Here is a 21,574-nt window from a genome sequence, read left to right as displayed (position 1 = left end):
GAACATTCAAAATGCTTCTCAGTATTTACAACAGTTTTACTGATCCTGTGTTAATTTAAGACCCAATGTTTCCAATCTCAGTTTTTTAAAAGTTGCGAATGCAACCCTGATTTTTCTTTTAAAAGATTACAATGTACATTACATTTTATGAAGAGAAACAAAGAGTTAATTACAAGATGCAAAAAGATAAGAAAGAGACAAACTACAGCGTGAGTATTGTTCAGAGGTAGTAAGTGAGCACTCTAAGCTACAGAACATGTTGAAATTCTATTGGTTCGTATGAGTTCGCATGAGGTAATAAAGCTGTGTTTTGATTGGTGAGATGTATAAATACTCTTTTGCTACACTATATACAACACTCCAGAGAGCAGGGCCTTTGTGTGGATGCCCAGAGGACGTAGCAAACCTTGACAAGTCTGTGCAGCACCCAGCGCACACCGTAAAACCCCCAGACGGATCTCGTGGTCACCTGTATCAGCAGCAAGGATCTTCATCTCTCAGAACAATCTGGATCCATAATGTCATTACCGAGCAGACTCTGGGCACTGGTGCTTTCAGAGAGAGAAAAGATGCTACCGGTCTCTGATCTAATTATAACATAAGAAATCGAAACACAAGTGTGACGAGGAAGATTCTTAAACACAACCATCATTAACAGTTAGCCAAACAGCTCCTTTATTCCAACTCCATTAGTGATATGAAAGAAGGACAATCCAAGTCTGCGATGGAAATATGCAAGAAGTTCAATTTAGGTGAGGTGAGTCTTTGTATCTGCTTTAACGATTGAGGTTTAGCATATATGGTACTTTTTTACCCTTAAGGCCAAGTAATTGGCAAGTGAGAAACCATTCATGTAAAATATTGATAATAAATTATGATAAAATAGCTACAGGACTGTCAACAATGTTAAACCTTGGCCTAATTGGATAAAGTGCTTTTTTAACATTGTGTGTTTTTTAAGTATAAATACAAATGATTATGATTCCTTAAAAAACAGATTTACCAAGTTCTCTAATAAGACAAGGTTTTACAGTAAAGCTGTAGATGGTGGGCTACAAAAAGCGCTTTCCTTTTCCTCCTATTGCTCTGAATGCACGGATCAAGGCATGTCAGCTCAGGGAAAAGTGTTGCCGGAGATTAGTTAGAGGTATCGGAGTGCACACTTCCTGGGCCTTCGGTAGGAGAAGTCACAGAAGATGGAGTTGTTGCGTCCTGCCAGCCTCCATTAGCCTGAAAGGAGAAGCACAGTTCATCGGTGCACGTCTCCATATTAATTCTACTCCCCGACTGAAAATACCCTGATGACAACATGAGAGCAAAGACGCATTAGCAAAATGTATTTTCTAAACCCACTTTGGCAGGAGTTTGAAGCATGTGTTAAAGTGGGATTAAATGCATGTAAAACAAATCCATCCTACCAAGTAAAGACTTGGCAATAAGTCAGCACGCTGAAGGAGGGCTTCAGCTGGTCTGGAGCTGGCACCTCGCTCGGTCTTTGATTTGCTGGTAAAAATCAAGTGACTCAAAAAAAAAAAAATCTTGTAAGAAGGGAGCGGTGGAGAAGCTCAATGCAATGCTTTGGCAAGACCTTGAGCTCCACAAAGTACAAACCTCAACCCAGCTTAATCCTCGTTTCCATAGAGAAGTTCCCCCCGACCTTTTTCTAAACATGCCTGACAGCCAGATCGTATAACCCTTGGAAAATAAAGGCCAGAAATTCCTTCCAAATAGGATCGTGTAGAATGAAAATGCATGAACTGTGGAGGCGCACACACTATTCGAATCCGGATTCCAATTATCTGTAAGTGGGGCTCCTACTCGGGCTGTCGCGAGCACTCCTCACAGGCTGCCGGCCCTTCCTGCCTCAGACCTGCACCGGCAGTAACAGTGCTCAGAAACAAATTTGCCTTATGTCTTGGCCTATAGAGGCAATTGCTGAAATCAATGTCTGATCAGATTTCTGCTGTGGCAGACAGCTTGTCGCTACATATTTTTATGTCAGTCAAGAAGAGGGAGGTGCTGGACTGGTGAGCTGGGGAACACTGAGTGGAAGTGACGGGGCGGGCCTTTCTGGAGAGATGGCGAGGGGAGCTGGCTGGCACCCAGAGCCTGCGGCACAGGCCGGCCTCCTGCCACACGGCCCCCAGACCCGGAGCCCCAGTACCAGTGGGGGTGCGGGGCGGGGGGGCCTCCTCCTGCCTCCCGCACATCCACCTGCCTCGCTCACATCCACCTGCAACTTGTTTCGCGAGTCCACCTAAAATGTCTTCTTTTTAGGCCCGTGCCGCCAGGTTAACTAGGAACTCTGTCTAGACACCTCACCCAGCCCTGGGCTGGGATTTCTCCTCCTCCCAACACGTTGTTCATAGGGAACCCCTAAGTCTTCAGATTAAATGCAGGGTCCTGCATAAAAAGCACCTTTCCTCCCCGTAGTTCCACAGAGAAATGGCGAGGAGAGGGTAGAGATAGGAACCAAACTACCTCACAGAGCTGACCAGAGTCGCAGGGAAAAGGGTCTTCCAGGCTGGAGGTGCATTCAATCCAGGTTAGGAAGATAAATAAATAAAGCTATGGCGGTCTGTCTTCAAAGGCTCAGCTGTGTAGGCTGGATGCTGACAAGCACGTGTGTGTGTGTGTGTGTGTGTGTGGACGCGAAGAAATCCTCTTTTCTATCTCAAAGGTAAGCTGCTCTCACCCCTCAGGTGTGAAAATCTACTTAGAAAAAGAAAAACTCTTACGCAGATACAAGTCTAAAGATATTCCATCTGAAGTAAACATCATTCCTTTTATCCAAATTTATAAACAACAAATGTACAATATTTTTACCCAGCGTGGCAGCTGGAGGAGAGGTTGTCAGCAAGCATTCTTTTTTCCAAAATAAATTAATCCTTACTCTGGTGGTTTGAGATTATGCACTGTATTATACAACAGCGCCTTATCAAGCCTCATCAGCGAAGATGGAATTCATGTCTGTAAAATGCTGCAGGCAATCACAGTTTCATATTTTATCATGTTGATAAGGATATCGCACATTCTCTGAAGCATTTCAAAACACTTAAATGAAAAAGGAGAAATGCAACTAAAAGGCTTTTTATATGGTTTGTTGTGGGTTATTATGAGTTATTTATAAACCCAAAAAGAAAGATTTGACATTTCCAATGTAAAAGATTTGAGTATTTAATGGTCCTTTTTTCCTTTTACAATTGAACATCCTCAATCACTTTTTAAATCATTAATATTTACTCTCAGAGCAAGCTAGGCCCTAAAAGGAGAGAATTTTATCTATTTTCTTTCTGACTCTATGTGTTGGGCAGTTCATTTCCTCCCTAGTCTGTAATCCTAGATTCTGTCTACCTCTCTACCCTGGAGACCCAGTCCCCCGTCTCGTACTCCCATCGACTGCCTTTCAGGTGCTTTGTTTGCTATTTTCCATCCATGTCAGGGTCGGAGGGGAAAGTAAAGTTTTGGTCAATTGGTTACAAAAGTTTAAATTATTCCCTCCATAAGTGATAACTGAAAGGCCATTAAAAAGGCTGAGCATGTTCCCCAAGGACACTGACAATGTAGCAAGTTGCTCTTAAGAACAGGAGTCTTTGTTTAGCTTGGTGTGTCAATCTGTTTGGGGCCCTCATCCCCTTCACCTGAGCTGTGTTTGGGAATTTTTCCTACTGCTCAAGTCTATGATAAATGTTTTCACCATCTCCCTGGAACACAGCACGGCCGGTAGAAGATGGCATCTTAATGGGCTAATGCTTAAGTCTCTGTTGATGACAGAAGGCCAGCCACCCTGGGCCTCTGTGAGGACTTCTAATGGTATGAAGGTGACATCAGTGTTTAGGTTCATAAAAGTACAGTAAAGCTGCCGCCTTCCTCCACTTGCCAGAAAGATGAGAAGCCAAGTCAAATGGCCATTAATTTATTTGTCACTGTTTACCTGACACTGTTCCTACAGCCCTTCACATCTGGCTCCCCAGAGTACTCACATTAATGCTCCCCAGGGTACTCACATTTAAATTATGTGGACTGTACAGTGAGTTTCCTCCAAGGCCGTCACTGTAGCCTCCCGTCTGATTGATAACATGACGGAGGGTATCCACCTAGAAGTGAGACAAAACAAAATTCATCATCCCCAAACTATTAAAACATCATCACTTACAAAAGGAAACAATTTGAATTATGTGTGCCATGAGGGTTTAGCATCTTGAATGAGAGACAAATTTATCAATCAAATGTGACTGGCAGAATTTCAACAATTCTTTGCATATTTAAACTCATACATCTGTTTTTCATGCCAGCTAAACAATAACAGCTTCATGGCAATGCAAACTTTTCATCTACACCAACCAAATGTGTGTGGCTGTGGGTAAAAACTACTTATATATACTGGCGCTCTCTCTCTCTCTCTCTCACATACACACCCCTGAAATATGCATAAAAACAAGTAGTTGCTTTCCATTAAGAGGATTAGAAAAACAGCTGAACCTGGAATATACTTTAAGAACTCAGGTTTCTGTATTCTGACTTAAAAAAAATACAGAAATGAAACAGTAATATGTTTTAGAACCATACACACACTGGCACACATGGTTTTTCTATTTTGTTACAGAAGTTAGATGCACCCAACCCCTCTCCATGAGCTCAAGCCAGAGCCGAATGCATTCACAAAGTGTATCAAGTTTGAATCATCCAAAGTCACTGTTCACTTGACTTCTCATTCAATTAAATGGTGGGGCAGATGGGTCACATCTGAAAGCACCCAGCACAGGCTCTGCACGATGTGCAGACCACTTCCGTGGGGCAAGAGGAACGAGTTTTGAGCCCAAACCCTACCCTGCTAGAAAGGCCCCAGCTGAGGCATTTCTCCTACCTGTGATTGCACATTGGCTCCGACTTGGGACCCTTGGTAAGAATCCCCATTCAGACTCTGCATGTTCATGAACATGTCCCCAGAATTTGGGAGGTTAAAAGAACCAGAAGAACCTGGAAAGGAAAGAGTTAAGTAGCTGAATAACAGAGAGCTACACACATAATCCTCAAAGACCCAGAGGCAGGGAAAGGAGAAGAGGTAAAGAAGGGAAAGGTTGTGTACAACATAAAGCATTTCTAGATCTAAGAGGATGGAGAATAACTGCAAGTAGTGAATTTTGCATCTAGAAAAGTCTTAGTGATGGGGAAACCCAACTATGAAACAAAGGAAGAATCAAAACAGAGAAACACCCAGCAGCTGGCTTGGAACCATCCCTTTGTTTTCATTTATCTCCAGGACTTGTCATTAAGCGAGCTCTTCACCATCATTAGCTGTCATGGTGGACAATTACCCAGAGAAGAAACATTTTTCTGAAGCTTAAAAAAAAAAATTCCTCCAGACTTTTTATTATTTATTTTTATTTTAAAAAGGTATTTATTATTTACTTGGCCATGCCAAGCAGCATGTGGGATCTTAGTTCCCCAACCAGGGATTGACCCATGCCCCTTGGAGTGGAAGGGCAGAGTCTTAACCACTAGCCCTCCAGAAAGTCCCTGAAGCTCTTTCTTAGCCATCTACTCTGGCTAACTTTCATCAGTTTCCATGTTCCATTAAAAAGAACCTGGGAAGTGGGGGATGGAGGGAAAAAGAAGACATCAACACAAACAAAAAACCCTCCCTTTCTGAAATTTTAAAGACTATATTTAAATTATCTCCTTAGAAAAGCCCCTTGAATTGCTTCTCAAGCCCATCTGTTTGGGCTAGCTGCACGTCTTTCGTTGCTACTCAAGTTCCCTGTAATTTTAACATTTCCAATTCCATGAAAAATGCCACAAAAAATTTGGCCAAAATGTATTGTATAAGGAGCCAAGATACTGCATCCATGTACTAACTACCATATCTCTCACAGCTAACCACGTCCTGATCAGCTAACCACATGCTGATCAGCTAACCACATGCTGAGCCTACCAAGTCAGCAGAGGTGCTGAGGAGATATAAGGACCGCAGACTTGAGTCTGCAGCCACATGAGGGAGAAAGCACTGTGGTACTAACCCCAGCATTCCAGCCTCATTACTCACAGCAACAGGTCAATTTCCCGCTTTTGCTATTTCACTCGTTCTTTGACAGACCACTATGGATTTTAAAAATGACACCACTATGGATTTTAAAATGACACATGGAACAATATAGCTAAAATAATCATTAGGGATAGCACTGGGCCTCATTGCTGAATTAAAAACCACTTCTAAGTGTGAAAGTTCCAGGTTCTATTGGTAGTGAGGGGCACTCACTATGAACAGTGGGTTTACAGGCCCTCTGGTCATCCACTCATTCACTGATTCCAGGAAGAAGCCTGCATTTTAATAGAAATCTTTATGAATCCACTGTATCCTCAGTATGGCTCTTGTGTGCTGGCCCGTGAGGTGGGGCTGTGTGGCCTCAGGCTTTCTGAGCCAAGGAGGGAGTGAGCACCCATACGCACCAGAATTCGGCGTGGTGGGAGAGTTGGTCTGGTTGTTCTGCACGGCTGCGGCCACTGCATGTGCGGCTGTCACGGCTGTCTTTGCGGCATAGAGGTTGGCTTCTTCCTGAAACTTGCCAATATTCTTCTTGTACCTGATTCGTTTGTTGCCAAACCAGTTGGATACCTATAAATCACAGGGACGTGAATAAGGGGAAGCGAGGGTCAAAGGAGGAAACAAACAAAAATCAAATTTCCGCTACTAACTGTGGGACCCCCGGGGGAGACCTTGGGAGACACTTGATTCTAGCCTGTGATCACATCTCGGGGATAAAGAAGAATGGTGCTGAGGCTCACTCACTCTTTCGGCAAACCTCTCAACACTCTTGGAATAAGACCATTTCTTGGAGTTACTAAAATGGCTGGAAGTGTTGTTCATCAAAAATATTCAGTTGGTATATACCAATTTATATATAAATGATTAGTCCTCCCCCCATCCTCAAAGGAGCTGAAAAACGAAAGGAAACGGTTGTTAAGTTAGGTAAATAATAAGAAACACTTGTGAAAGAATGACTTGTTCTTTTGGGGTCTGGAATAATTTTGGCAGCTACAGTAGAATCATGCTGAAAAGAGTAACATCAATTAATAATGGATGAAAAACCCCTTTGTCTCCCGCCTTAGAAGATACTGTACGTCTGCCAAGATGGCTGCTCAAGTTCTGCCAGTTAACATGTGAGAAGGTCACAACATGAAAACTCAAGCAATTCAATAAGGTCAAATGCAAATACAGAATCAGCAGCTGATTTCATCAGGTGGAATATATTTATTTCTTTTGCAAACTACTTATGATGTCAACCAGCACAAATGGAAGAGATTTCTTAGGAGGATCTTGGCAACAGGCAGATTTCATCACATTTCACTGACAACAAAACTTCAGCCCAAGATGCACTGCTTCTAGTTACATTGAGTGTTCAGGCACCTGGGAGCTGAGCTATATAAAGAAGAAGCTAAAACCCACACAGCAATGTATGAATAGGTACCCACTTTGCTATGTAAAAGGCTCTGACCTCTCTCTTGTTAAAGTAACAGTTTAAAAATACTTTTTAATAATTTCTTAATCATCTTTCAAAGGAGCATGCTGCAGTGGTATCAGACGGCGTGGGTCACAGTTTCATCCTGAATAGCTATTTAGGGACCCTGAGAAAAGGATAAGGAGTGAGTGATATGAACCCTCCAACCCAATTTCTACCAGTGGGCACGCTGGTTAACCATCTCTGCCAAGCCTTTAATTGCTTTGGAAATAGATCTCTCATTCCTCAAGCCATGGTGCTCATCCTTCCAGGGAAAGCTAGAGAGCCCTGGCAAGGGAGCCACACGAGGAAGACAATGTTGGCCTGCTGCTGCCCACATGCAGTCCCATCCTGGGGGGTCACTGTGAGCACATATGCACGTGTACACACGCCAGCACATTCGCTGAAGACCTGTGCAGTTACCATGAGTACAGGTTCAGACAGAAACAAGCCAAAACTCGTCAGGAAGCAAATATGCTGCAGATCAGGCCTTCCTAGCCATTTCTGTTCCACTGTCGTCTCCCTCACCCGCAAGGAAGGATTATGTGTCCCTTCTTTCCTTCAATTCAAACAGTGGTGGTAATAGTAACTATTCAACAAGCATCTCCTTTGCACCAAGCATTACACATGGCCTTTTGCACACATTTTCTCAAGTAGCATCTTAACAATCTCAAGGGCTAGGTGGTTGATTGTCATCACACAGGCCTCACACCTGTTCCAAATCTAATGACCTTCTCTCTCTCAACTTGTTTTACCACTCAGCAGCATCTGACACTTGTAATTATCACCTGTGACATTATGCTTCTGCTTCTCCTTCCCTGACACACTATGGTGTGTGTGTGTGTGTGCGCACATACACACTTTCTACAAGACTCAAGCTCTTAGCTCTCTTCTTTCTCCTTAAGCAATCTTATCTCTATTAACAATTTCAACTATGGTCTCTGTGAACCAGACTTCCACCTCTATCCCTAACTTCTGTGAAGAATTTCCGTTGATTTTTAAGACATTTTCCTATAAATGTTCTGCCACAAGCTGCAGCTCAACAGATCTCGAATGGAACTTGGGTGTTCTTCAGACCTGCGCCTCCTTCTCTATTTTCTGTTTGTGTCGTGGCATCCTCACCACCAGCAACGTGGTACTCACTTCAAATCTGACTCCACTGTAGGCAGCTCCAATGGTTACACAGTTCTTTACTCAGAACTAAGATCTGGTTCCCTTCCAATTCCACGTACAGGCCTTAGTTCCAGTATCTAGGCTGTCACAATATTAGGCTCTCAAACAGACCTGAGGGACCCAACTCCACTCTGCCTTCTTTCAGCCCATATGCTTGGGGCAGGTACTTGGGACAATAGTGTAGGGCGTGCTACTGGGTGGCAGTTAGGTGGGTACACAGGTGATGATGGCCTGGGCCAGGCGGAACAGGAGCTATGGAAAGGGCAGAGATCATGGAAGACAAATAGGCAGGATTTGGCCACCGACTCACAGTGGAGGCCAGGGGAGAGGGAGAGGGCCGATGTGATGCTAACCTGGAGCCCAGGCCCCCAGGAGGATGGACGCAGATGCTCTGGGAGGGATTTTTGCACTAGGAGAAGGCAGCCTCAGTGACTATGAGATTCATTCCCATACCAGAATTATGTCTCTAAAAATAAAGGTTCTGAATTAAGATTGAAAATAACCCTAGTGGTATGCATTCTGGTCATGCTTGTTAAAGCAAGTTCTCATAGCCCTTACTTTCACAAGCCTACCCTACCTTTCACAAGCACGTCCTCAGCTTAGAAGGCAGACCTAGAGAGCTGTCACACAAAAACTCCCTTCAATATACAACATCACTCTAGCTTGTCTGATTAAGACTGTCAGGCCTTTGAAAGAGTTAAATATTGAATATATAGTGGAAACGGAGATATTCCTGGCTGAGAGGGAATTTGGCATTTCTTAAGCATAATTAATGAAAATTCCCGAACTCTGAATTTAGCAACAAAGGCCCATTTTAGAATTCGCTTCTTCTAAACAATTCTCTGTTGGATTCCATACTTTGTAGTTAATATTACCTTGACAATCAGAGAAGCTATAATACATTAATGAAACCTAGCCAGGAAAATCAGATTACAGCTTTATTAACAGTTTCATAATTGAGGAATCTCCATACCATTGAAGGTCTCATCTCCAGATATGTAAGAATCCTGTGTTTATGCATACCCCTGGACCAATCAAACAACAGTCATCACTAATAAAGGTTTATTTAATTCTCATAGTAAAATTTTAATATCACCAGCAGCCTGGGGAAGCTTTAGCAAGTGGATTTGCTTGACATCAGATCGTTTCTATTCTGTTAGTCCCAATACTTCTTAATCTTTAATATCAAGGCAATTAAAATTAATGGCCACTCATCCGAAGCTACTGTGGGCAGTGTTTCCTTGACATCAATTGTTTGATGGGATTACCTAGAGGTTAAACTAACAAGCAAGGTTTAATTGGAAGCAATGAAAGAAGCAGTGATCATATGTTATGTTTAACCTGCATAACCACATCTAAATGAATATCTAAAAATGTTAAACTATTTCTCAAATTAAAATATGCATGTCACATTCTGATATCACAGATTTGGGTATTGCAGCTATCAGCTATTAAGACCACACTGCTGCAACTGGGATCAGTGTAATTAATGTAGAAATCAACACCTAAATTCAGGAGTTCGTTTTCACCTTTTAAAAACAGATGGATACAATTAGTTGCAAAAGTCAGCCAGTAGGAAGCACCAAAAGCTACAGAGCACATGCAGTCCCCTCCTACACGGGGCTCACAGTGGAGTCAGGCTATACACACCTGCTCGAAGGAGAGCAGAGCTTACTCTGTCTTTGAGCTGGAATGGTCTGTACTTTGGTCCCAGAATAGAAACACGGGCAGGAAATTGGTGGAGAGAAAAGGAATATTTTGTCCCGTGCTTCTCTTTTGAGCCGCATATCCGGGATTCATGACTCTGGACTGTGCAGAAGGCAAAGGGCTGGGCAAGAATTTTAAGATCAATTAAATATGAGAATAAAAACACAAGTACTCTCCTCCTCCTACTGATGTTCATCACTACCAGCTCCCAGGCTGAATGCCTTTGGCAATCAGAGGAATGAGTAGTGAGCATTTTTCAGAGTGTTTATTTTCTGGAGCCCTTCTGCAAGGCCAAGAAGTGACTGGAAAAGCTTCTGTTCCCTCTCATTTACTATAGCCATGCATTCCCCTGACTCTATTCACCTGCAGACTGCCAACTGCCTTTAAAAAGTAAAATGTTTTCCTTTTAAAAAAATGTTTTATCTAAGTACAGTTGGTTTAGTGTTAATTTCTGCTGAACAGCAAAGTTATTCAGTTATACATTTGTGTGTGTACTAAGGTGCTTCAGTCGTGTCCAACTCTGCGACCCATGGACTGTAGCCCACCAGGCTCCTCTGTCCATGGGATTCTCCAGGCAAGAATACTGGAGTGGGTTGCTGTGCCCTCCTCCAGGGGACCTTCCCGACTGAGGGATCGAACTGGAGTCTCTTATGTCTACCTGCATTGGCAGGCGGGTTCTTTACCACTAGTGCCACCTGGGAAGCCATATATGTATTTGTTCATATTCATTTCTATCATGGTTTATCACAGAAATCTGAATACACTTCCCTGTACTATAGAGTAGGACCTTGTTGTTTATATATACTAGTTTGCACCTTCTAAACCCAAACTCTCAATCCTTCTTTCCCCAATCCTTCCTCCCCCTTGACAACCACAAGCCTGTTCTCTTCATCTCTGAGTATGTTTCTGTTTCTTAGATATGTTCATTTGTGTCATATTTTAGATTTCACATATAAGTGATATCATATGGTATTTGTCTTTGACTTACTTCGCTTAGTATGATTATCTCTAGACCCATCCATGTTCCTGCATATGGCATTATTTCATTCTTTCTTATAGCTGAGTAATATTTCACACACACACACCACATCTTCTTTATCCATTCATCTGTTAATGGGCATCTAGTTTGTTTCCATGTCTTAGCTATTGTAAATAGTGATGCCATAAACCTAAGGGTGCATGTATCTTTTTGAATTACAGCTTTGTCTGGGTATATGCCTAGAAAAGGGATTGCTAGATCATATGGTAACTCTATTTTTAGTTTTTTGAGGAACCTCAATACTGTTCTCCATAGTGGCTACACCAATTTACATTCCCACCAATGGTGTAAGAGGATTCTTTTTTTCCACACCTTCTCCAACATCTGTTATCTATAAGCTTTTTAATCATGGTCATTCTGAGCAGTGTGAGGTGGTACCTCTTTATAGTTTTGATTTGCATGTCTCTAATAATTAGAAACAATCAGCCTACTTTCATGTGCCTATTGGCCATCTATATGTCTTCTTTGGAGAAATGTCTATTTAGGTCTTTTGCCCATTTTTTATTGGGTTCTTTTTTTGGTTATGAGTTGTATGAGTTGTTTGTATATTTTGGAAATTAAGCCTTTGTTGGTCATATCATACACTAAAAAGGAAACACTAGAAAGGGACTGTAAGCAAACAATCCCTTTTAAATCATACCAAAAAATATTTAGGAGTAAACCTGACAAAGGAGGTAAAAGATTTATATGCTAAGAATCACAAACATTAATAAAAGAAACTGACGATGACTCAAAGATGGAAAGATATCCCATGCTCTTGGACTGGAAGAATTAATATGGTTAAAATGGCCAAACTACCCAAACAATCTATACATTTAATGTGATTCCTATCAAATTACCCATGACATTTTTCACAGAACTAGAACAAATAATATGAAATTTTACACAGTACGATAAAAGGCACAGAATTGCCAAAGCAATTCACAGAAAAAAGAACATAGCAGGAGACATACCCTTCTCAGACTTCAGATAATACTACAAAGCTACGGTAATCAAAATAGCATGGTACTGGCACAAAAACAGACATACGAATCAATGAAACAGAACAGAAAGCCCAGAAATAAACCCACACACCTATGGACAATTAATCTTTGACAAAGGATGCAAGAACTCATAATGAGGAGAAGACAGTCTCTTCAGCAAATGTTGTTGGGAAAGTTGGACAGCTACATGTAAATCAATGAAATCAGAACACATCCTTACATCAGACACAAAAAGAAACTCAAAATGGCTTGAAAATTTAAATATAAGACATGATACCATCAGAATCCTAGAAGAGAACATAGGCAAAACATTCTCTGGCATAAACTGTACCAATATTTTCCTAGGTCAGTCTCCTAGGGCAATGTAAAGAAAAGCAAAAAATAAGCAAATGGGATTTAATCAAACTTATAAGCTTTTGTACAGCAAAGGAAACCATAAATAAAAAGATAACCTATGAACTGGAAAAAATTAAAATGTTTTTAAATGTGGACTCTAAAAAGACAAACTCAGAGAAACAGAGTAGAGTGGAAGTTACCAGGGATTGATTATAGCTAATAATACTGTATCACATACTTGAATGCTGCTAAGAGAGTATATCTTAAGTGTTCTCACCAGGAAAAACAAATGGTAACTATGTCATGGGATGGAGGTGGTGTAGCTAACAGTGTGCGGTAATTATTTTGCAATTTTTAAATATTGTATCAACCCACTGCACACCTTGAACAGTGTTATGTTTCAGTTATACCTCAATAAAGCTGGGGAGAAGAGTAAAAATGCTTTCCAAATATAGTAACTAAATTCAACTTTCGTATCACTTTTTTAGTTTTTTCAAAAATATACCTAGTACCTTCTACTCACTTAGAATCTTTAACTCTGAGGTAGATACATAGGATGTGGGCAGTATCACATGTTGGATAAATACTTGGAACTTGGTCTGGTTTCAGATCCACACTGTTTTTTACTACGAGTGGCCCTGGACAGATTATTTTATTATTCCTCTCATACACAATGAGAACAATAATAAGAAGTGTAATATATTTCTCATAGAAATGTTCAGTACATTAATGATTTGGGCCCATAGTGATTCGGTTCAGTTCAGTTCAGTTGCTCAGTCACGTCGGACTCCTTGCGACCCCATGAATCGCAGCACGCCAGGCCTCCCTGTCCATCACCAACTCCCGGAGTTCACTCAGACTCATATCCATTGAGTTGGTGATGCCATCCAGCCATCTCATCCTCTGTCGTCCCCTTCTCCTCCTGCCCCCAATCCCTCCCAGCATCAGAGTCTTTTCCAATGAGTCAACTCTTCGCATGAGGTGGCCAAACTACTGGAGTTTCAGCTTCAGCATCATTCCTTCCAGAGAACACCCGGGACTGATCTCCTTCAGAATGGACTGGTTGGATCTCCTTGCAGTCCAAGGGACTCTCCAGAGTCTTCTCCAACACCACAGTTCAAAAGCATCAATTCTTCGGTGCCCAGCTTTCTTCACAGTCCAACTCTCACGTCCATACATGACCACTGGAAAAACCATAGTCTTGGCTACATGGGCCTTTCCTAACACTATTAATTGTCACTGCCACCCATGTTTTATCAGTGAAGAGTCAAGAGATGCAGACTATACACAAATGGCCCTAAATCGTATAGTGAAGGATGACAAATCCGCGTTTCAACCCCATAACTCCCCATCAATCCCCCCCGTTTTATAATTAACTGAGGTGTGTTTATTGAATATGTGTTACAGTTAGTGCTGTACTAGGTGCCATAGGGAGACAAAAGAATAAACAGGAACTCCTACTTGCCTAGAACGTACAATCTGGTCATAAAAACAATGCTACATATTCAAATGATTAACAAAAATTGCATGATGGTGATGATAACACACTAAACTGCAGAGAACAGACTCTAAGTGCACAAGGAATCTGGAGGAAGATAAGCCCCAGCAGGTCTGGGAAATCAAAGGAGAATTCAAAGGTAAGGTGAAATTTGAACTGGACTTCAGCTTCAATTCAATTCAATAGTATTTCTACTGAGACTCCATATTTCAGAGGTACAAACCGCTAGAAGCCCTGTTCAAACAAAGAAGCCAAAAACATAAGCTGCCTCCATCTACCTGGACCTCTCCAAGATCTGAGACTTTTTCTATTTTCTAACTTGACTCCCCTTTCCCTGAATTTCTTCTCTTTTATAATGAAAGGGGAAACAGACACCATTCTAAAGGAAAAGAGGAAAGGGGAATCAAGCAGTGTTTCTGCAAGGAGTGCTTCTGGAAGAAGTTAGGTCTAACAAGTGAGGAACACTTTCATTGTGGAGAACAAGGGAGCCGAGAGAGAGGGAGAAGCCATGGGTACCAGGGTGAAGCACCTGATGAACCAGCAGCCTCTGGCTAAGAAACAGGAGAGGGGAGAGTGCTCCAGGCCAGGGAAAGCCTGAAGAGGAGCTCTGCTGGCGCTCTCACCCACACCACCCCAGGGCTAAGTGGGAGGGAGACTGCGACTGCGAGGAACAGTTCCTGTGAGACCACCCGAAGCCAGGTGAGGCAGCCTTTTGTCTAGGCGCCTGTCCCATATTAGTAGTCTGCACACCTTTTGCTGGAATACTGCCTTAAAAAAAAAAATCAGGTACTTGCTCATACATTTTTTTCTCCTTTGTACATTTTTTAAGTTGGCATCTACAATTTTTCATTATGAGCTTACAGTTATAAACAATGTTATTTTAGTATGCCATAAATGTTAACATTTTAAAATGAAACTGTAACACTGTTCTTTAAAATGCATCCAACCAAATATAAATAGCAAATTGATACCCACTATCCATTTTAAAAACATATAAACTTGTTTTTCTTTAATAGTCAAAATTTTTGTGTTCTCTTTTGTTTTTGGAACTGTATTTCCATTTCATTTCCCTCCCATATTATACTAATGCAATATACTTTATATTTTACAAGTGATATATGGAAATTTAAAATTTTAAACTCTTTTTTATTTCCTGTAATTATAAGGCTCTACATGCTTAACATGTTCTAGATTAAGCTATCAGTACAGTGAGTCTAAAATTGATCAAAGCAATACAAATACTTATTTTGCTAAATAATACTTACTTTGACCATCAAAAGTAAGGTTTTATCACACATTTATTTTTTTTAATAGCTGAAAAAAAAAACACTTTATTGTTAAAAGTTCTATCTTTTATCAGCATTGAAATTCCCCCTTATGAAGTCAGAATTCTTCAGAGGGGAGCATTGGTTTAATTCTGATTCACTAACTTATTTGTAAACCACTGAATACTTCGAACACATTTTTCAATTCAGAATTAACACATGTATTTCTTAAGCAGAACGGTGCTGGGTTGTAAAGTGCTGACTGAAGGAGGTTTGGTTACCAATATTTCACATAATCCTTTTTTGAGCACCAGAAAGGGTCTCACACTTTGGGGCAATGAGTGGGAGTACCTATTTCATAAAGTGGGAAAAGAACAGGTGGAAAGGGGAAGAGGAAAAAGGACAACCACGTGAACTTCTACCCCAGCAGCTTTCAGAGGCAAGTGGGTTTTAGGAAAGAGTATGTATATATCCTAGAAAAGGCAATAGCACCCCACTCCAGTACTCTTGCCTGGAAAATCACATGGACAGAAGAGCCTGGTGGGCTACAGTCCATGGGGTCGCTAAGAGTCGGACATGACTGAGCGACTTCACTTTCACTTTTCACTTTCATGCATTGGAGAAGGAAATGGCAACCCACTCCATTGTTCTTGCCTGGAGAATCCCAGGGACGCGGGAGCCTGGTGGGCTCTATGAGGTCCGTCTATGGGGTCGCACAGCGTCGGACACGACTGAAGCGACTTAGCAGCAGCAGCAGTGTGTATATATACATTTATATATACATACATACACACACACATAAGGAAAGCTGACCAGTGAAACCCTTTTAAAACCATGCATGCCCTTGTACCTTCTGGAAAATCTTCACCTACTCTGTGAAGCATGTGCATCGCGTTAAGACTGCTGCCTTAAGTGAGCAGGCACACTCTGTTCGCATTAACTTCTTTTATTTATTTATTTATCTTAATTAGTTAGTTTATTTTTTGGTTGCACTGTGCAGTTTGCGGGATCCTAGTTCCTCAACCAGGGAGAGAACCCATATCCCCAACAGTGGAAGCCTGGAGTCCCAACCACAGGACCACCAGGAAAGCCCCATGGTTGCATTAATTTCTCTGTGTGAAGACATGTGGAAGTCCCTTGCACAGGATGCATCTAGGGAAGACCTTGAGCTGTAAAAACAAGGCTCACTCAGGCAGTCACTTCGATGTGTCACAGTGACCTTTCAGAGCTCAACAAAGAACAAATTTGTCAGCATCAGGAAATCAAAGACATTTAAAGAAATAAACAGAGCAGTAGACACACTTTACTTATCCTTTAGCATAACCTTTCTGTAAAGCAAGCCAGCAAATATGGATAGACATATGCTTGGATTCAGCATTACTTAGAATTTATCTTGAGTAAATATTTAGAGATACATATGAAAGAGATTTGTTACAGTCTTACTTAAAATAGTAAAAAGAGAGGAGAAATTAATTTATAGCATATCTGTATAATGGAACATGATCACTGATTAAAAATGTTGAAGACAAATATTTATTGACATGGGGGGACTATTCACAGTGTATTGTAAAGGGAGGAAAGGGCTTTTTCTTCCTTCTCATAGAGGATGAGAATTTGAGGTGGGGTAAAAATACACATAGACATACATAGGTGAGTACATGCAAACATACACATACATGTATGCATACAAAAAGTACTAGGACATGCATCTTTTATCATTTGGAATGGGTTTACAAGTAAATTCTAATTTTGTGTTTTTCTGTTTTCAAATATTCAAATTGATTTCAGATGAGTAATTGCTGGGTTTTTTTTTTATTAGAAAAAAAGACTTTCAAAAAAACATGCACTTTTCAATGAAAACTATAACCAATCTTCTTTCTAAAAAAAAAAAAGTCACTTAGAAGTCATTTAGTAATCCTGAAGAGTGTAACTGCCAGGCACTGTGCTGGCTCACACAGCTACAGGACTCAACAATCCCATTCCTATATTCTATCTGAAGGATGGGGTTGGCAGATCTGAGAATTCTTGAAATAATTAAAATCAGATACTTTGTAATTCTCAATCCACTAAAGTTCCCCAGATTGCTTTGCCTTTAAGAAAAATGTCATATTCAAATTTCAAAAGCTAGACTATGTCTATATAGTCACTGAAAGCCAATTTATTAATTAGCATTAATTGTACCTTACATTTCAAATTCTATCACTCCATTTATTTACCATTTTAATAACAATGTTAAATAAAAGAGAAAAATTATTACATAATGACTTAATCTTCAATAGGGAGAAGTGTAGAACTTTAGAGTTCATCCTCAGTTTGGCTTCCTTAAAGACTTAAGGGAGAGAATCAGCACTTGTTTGGAAAAGCAGCAGCTGACACCCAAACATAATTACTGAGATTAGCAAACTGAAAATTTATGAAGCACAGATCTTAGAAAAATTTGCCATTGTGTTTCCAATGTTTACTTGTGATGCATACTTTATGTACTGTGCCTAATTAAATGCAACAGATTATGAAATGTTGAAAGGCCAAGTCGTGTATAATGGAACATGTAGTTTATTTACACTGTAAACAATTTTACCTCTAATAAATAGTTTCTCCCTAATCAATATGTTTTCATCCCCATTATGTGGTTCGATTTGAAATGAGGGATGGAAGCCAGATCCTGTTCAATTTTTAAAGTTAATGGTTTTAATAAACTAAATCTCATTCCATTCCTCTCCTTCCCAAGGGCACACGATCAGTAAAGTTTATAAAAAGACAGAAAGGCTGGACACACTGTAGATGACCACACGTGTGCATTCCCTTGAGAACCCAGAGGGCACCTGAGAGCCGCCAGACCTGCGTGTGAATCCCTGCTCTGTAATTTCCTAGCTGCGTCAACTTCGTGCAGTCACATCATCTAAGTTCTCCTTTCCTGGTCTACAAGATGGGGTAACGATGCCTGCTCCCCACAGGGCTGCCTTGAACGCTAAATGAGATAATATGTTAAAAGGCACAGGATTGTGCTTGGGATGTGCTAGGCACCAGGTAAGTGTTAGCTCTTCCTGTTCTTAAAACAACAAGAGCAACAACAAAAAACCCTCTGCAGGTCACACTTCCTCTCATCACAAGGTCAGGTCACCCTTTCTGTGAGAGTTCTGGATTCTGAGAGAGCCTGTCTCTGCCCCCAGTACTGGCAGGGTCCTGGCAGTGGGGACTAGGGAGCAGGGAGCAGTGAGAGAAGGGAAAAGGGGCTGCTCCCTTGTACACCTGTGTGTGATAAGCCTTCTTATCACACAGGAAGGTGACATCTGACCGAGAGCTCCTGTCCGCCCGACTGTGGAGCGTGGTTCCACACAAGCGACTGGCAGCTCTACCCTGGCCTCCCAGTCCCTTGCTTGCTGCTATCCCAACACAGCCACTTGCCGGACAAGACAGTGGACCTGGAATTTGTAGGAAACCTGGGTTTGGATCCTAACTGTGTATTTTAACAGTGGCCATTTATGGAGAGCTCATTTAAAGCCAGTCATTTTACCAGGAATTTTACACTATTATCTTATGTAGCACCACAAAGACCCAGTTTAACTGATGTGAAAACTACAGTCAGAGAGTTTATCTAGCTTGCCTGAGAGCCACACCTTTTCCTGTGCTTTTCCCGCCATAACTTGTGTAATAAGACTTGCTTTTCCTTAATATTCTTCATAAAACAAAATTCTTCTTTCAATTTTTTATTTTCTATTGTATTAAGTGGTTAGGGCTACCAAAGCAGGGAATCCCATGGAGGCTATAGGGGAACCTATTCAATTGTACACCTACCTGACACATTTTTAATTTTTTAATGAGAGAAATAATTTTTTCTCTCAAATTTTCAGCCTACTTTTTCAGTGTAAAATATTTCATTTCCTTTACGGTTAAAATGTGAGCTAGCTCAAGAATCCAGACCATTTCATTTTCTTTTTAGAAAGTAAACTCCAAACTCTGAACAACTGACTTGAAAACCAGCTTTTGGAAACACAATTCACTTCTAACGGGAGAACTGAACAACAGAAATTCTGTTTCCATAGTGTCTGAAATAATTTAAAACAGATGCACTTGTCAAGTACTGTATTTTTTTGTATTTGAGGCTGTGAAAAATTTTATTGCCATAACGTGCTGACACCCTTACAGTTTGGCTCTGCCCTTTGTACTCAGTGCATGATAGACTGGTAACTACTCGTGACATTCACAGAGAGGCGCATCTGCAGAAGTACATAAAGCATCAGCCTCGCGGCCACAGTACATGAGGAACAGATGACACAGTTCATCTCTCTAAAACACACGCTGAGGGGTGGTTCTAAATTACCACAGACAATGTTTTCAGTTAAAGATTCCTTTAAAATTATTTCTCTCATTAAAAAATAAAAAATGTATCAGGTAGGTGTACAACTGAATAGGTTCCTCTATAGCCTCCATGGGATTCCGTGGTAACTCAGCTGGTAAAGAATCTGCCTACAATGCAGGAGAGACCCCAGTTCAATCCCTGGGCTGGGATGATCCACTGGAGAAGGGATACCCTACTTATTCCAGTATTCTTGGGCTTCTCTGGTGGCTCAGCTGGTAAAGAAAGCGCCTGCAGTGTGGGAGACCTGGGTTTGATCCCTAGGTTGGGAAGATCCCCTGGAGAAGGGAATGGCTCCCCACTCCAGTATTCTGGCCTGGAGAATTCCACGGACTGTATAGTCCATGGGGTCACAATGAGTCGGACACAACTGAGCAACTCACTTTCACAGCCTCCATGGAAAGACTCTTTGACAGATTTTGGATTTTTTTTGGTTTGCTTGTTCTTTTAAAGAGTTTTTTTCTTTTTTAGATGTGCGCCATTTTTAAAAAGTCTTTTTGAATTTGTTACAATATTGCTTCTGTTTTTTGTTTTGATTTTTTGGCTTCAAGGCATGTGGGATCTTAGCTCCCGGACTAGGGATCGAACCTGGGCACCCTGCACTGGAAGGCAAAGTCTTAACCACTGGACCACCAGGGAAATCCTTCTTTGACAGACTTTTGAAGCATCAGCATCAAGCTGTGAAACTGACTCCCATCAGCTGCAATGAGAGGCAGGGCCGTTTCCCAAAGCAACACATCAGCATTCCAGAATTAAAACTCAAGAGCATTTTTAAACAACAGTAGACCACATTTCTGTCCAGATAACTTTCGCGTAAATCTAATTCACTTTTTAAAAAATTTTGTTTATTTTTAATTGGTGGAAAATTTTCCTATAGTGTGTTGGTTTCTGCCGTACAACAATGTGAATCAGTCATAATTATAATCTAATTTCTGTAATTGAAAACATCAAAATGTATTCCGTGTCCTATGTAAGAAATCTGGTAGTCGAGCCTTTTGTTTCATGGGAACCTGTATTTATTCAAATGCCTCTCCCTACCAAATGATACACACCCCAGTTTTCTTTTTAAAAATCCAGAAATTTCACTGAATTTGTGTAAAATATAAATACTTATCCTCAAAAGATAGCCTACCCTTTCAACATACATAATTAACTCTCATTAAAAATGAACGACGTGCATTTTTAGAGTAAAGAATACACTTAGGGTAGACCTATTCAGAGACTAAGAACAGACACAACCTCACTCGACCTCCAACTCCCCACCCCACGCCCACTCTAGCTCGCATCTATGAAGCCTGTGAAAGCCTAGGAGCCGAGGGCTTCTAGCAACGAGTTTGCCAGTGGCCAGGGCATCTTTCCCCTCTTTCTTCTGGGAACTTTATGAGGCTCTACAAATACAACCTACCTGGAAAGAAAACCCTGGTTGAATACATGACAAATGAGCATTTAAGGAGCATTCACCACATACCAGGCCCTGTATTAGGCAGTCGACATGTATGATCTCATTTAGCCCTCAAACTTCTGAGGAAATTATCACAACCCTAATTTTACAAGTCACAAAACGGGAACTTCAGGTTAAATAATTTGCTTAATGTCACACTGCTACTTAATAATGATAGGGTGGAGTCTGTTTCTGTATCTTACCAATTTCTCAAAACAAGTGATAGGAAAGAAAAGTTGTTGTTTGTTGTTTTTTAGTTGCTAAGTCGTGTCTGAT

General features: G+C 41.0%; 1 protein-coding gene across 1 annotated transcript in view; it reads right to left on the bottom strand.

Annotated features, from left to right (window-relative positions):
* Positions 1 to 937: 937 nt before the first annotated feature.
* PBX3 (PBX homeobox 3) overlaps positions 938 to 21,574 on the bottom strand; it is a 220,770-nt gene continuing 200,133 nt past the window's right edge. Inside the window, exons 6-9 of the mRNA XM_052649009.1 lie at positions 6,451 to 6,616; positions 4,868 to 4,980; positions 4,008 to 4,097; positions 938 to 1,230 (exon numbers count right to left, since the gene is read on the bottom strand). Coding sequence (XP_052504969.1) covers positions 1,138 to 1,230; positions 4,008 to 4,097; positions 4,868 to 4,980; positions 6,451 to 6,616 — 462 coding nt within the window. The 3' untranslated portion in view covers positions 938 to 1,137. The remainder of the gene's footprint in view (positions 1,231 to 4,007; positions 4,098 to 4,867; positions 4,981 to 6,450; positions 6,617 to 21,574) is intronic.

Source organism: Budorcas taxicolor, chromosome 11 (genome assembly GCF_023091745.1).
Source record: "Budorcas taxicolor isolate Tak-1 chromosome 11, Takin1.1, whole genome shotgun sequence".
Lineage (NCBI taxonomy): Eukaryota > Metazoa > Chordata > Mammalia > Artiodactyla > Bovidae > Budorcas > Budorcas taxicolor.
This window is presented reverse-complemented; position numbering and strand designations above follow the sequence as displayed.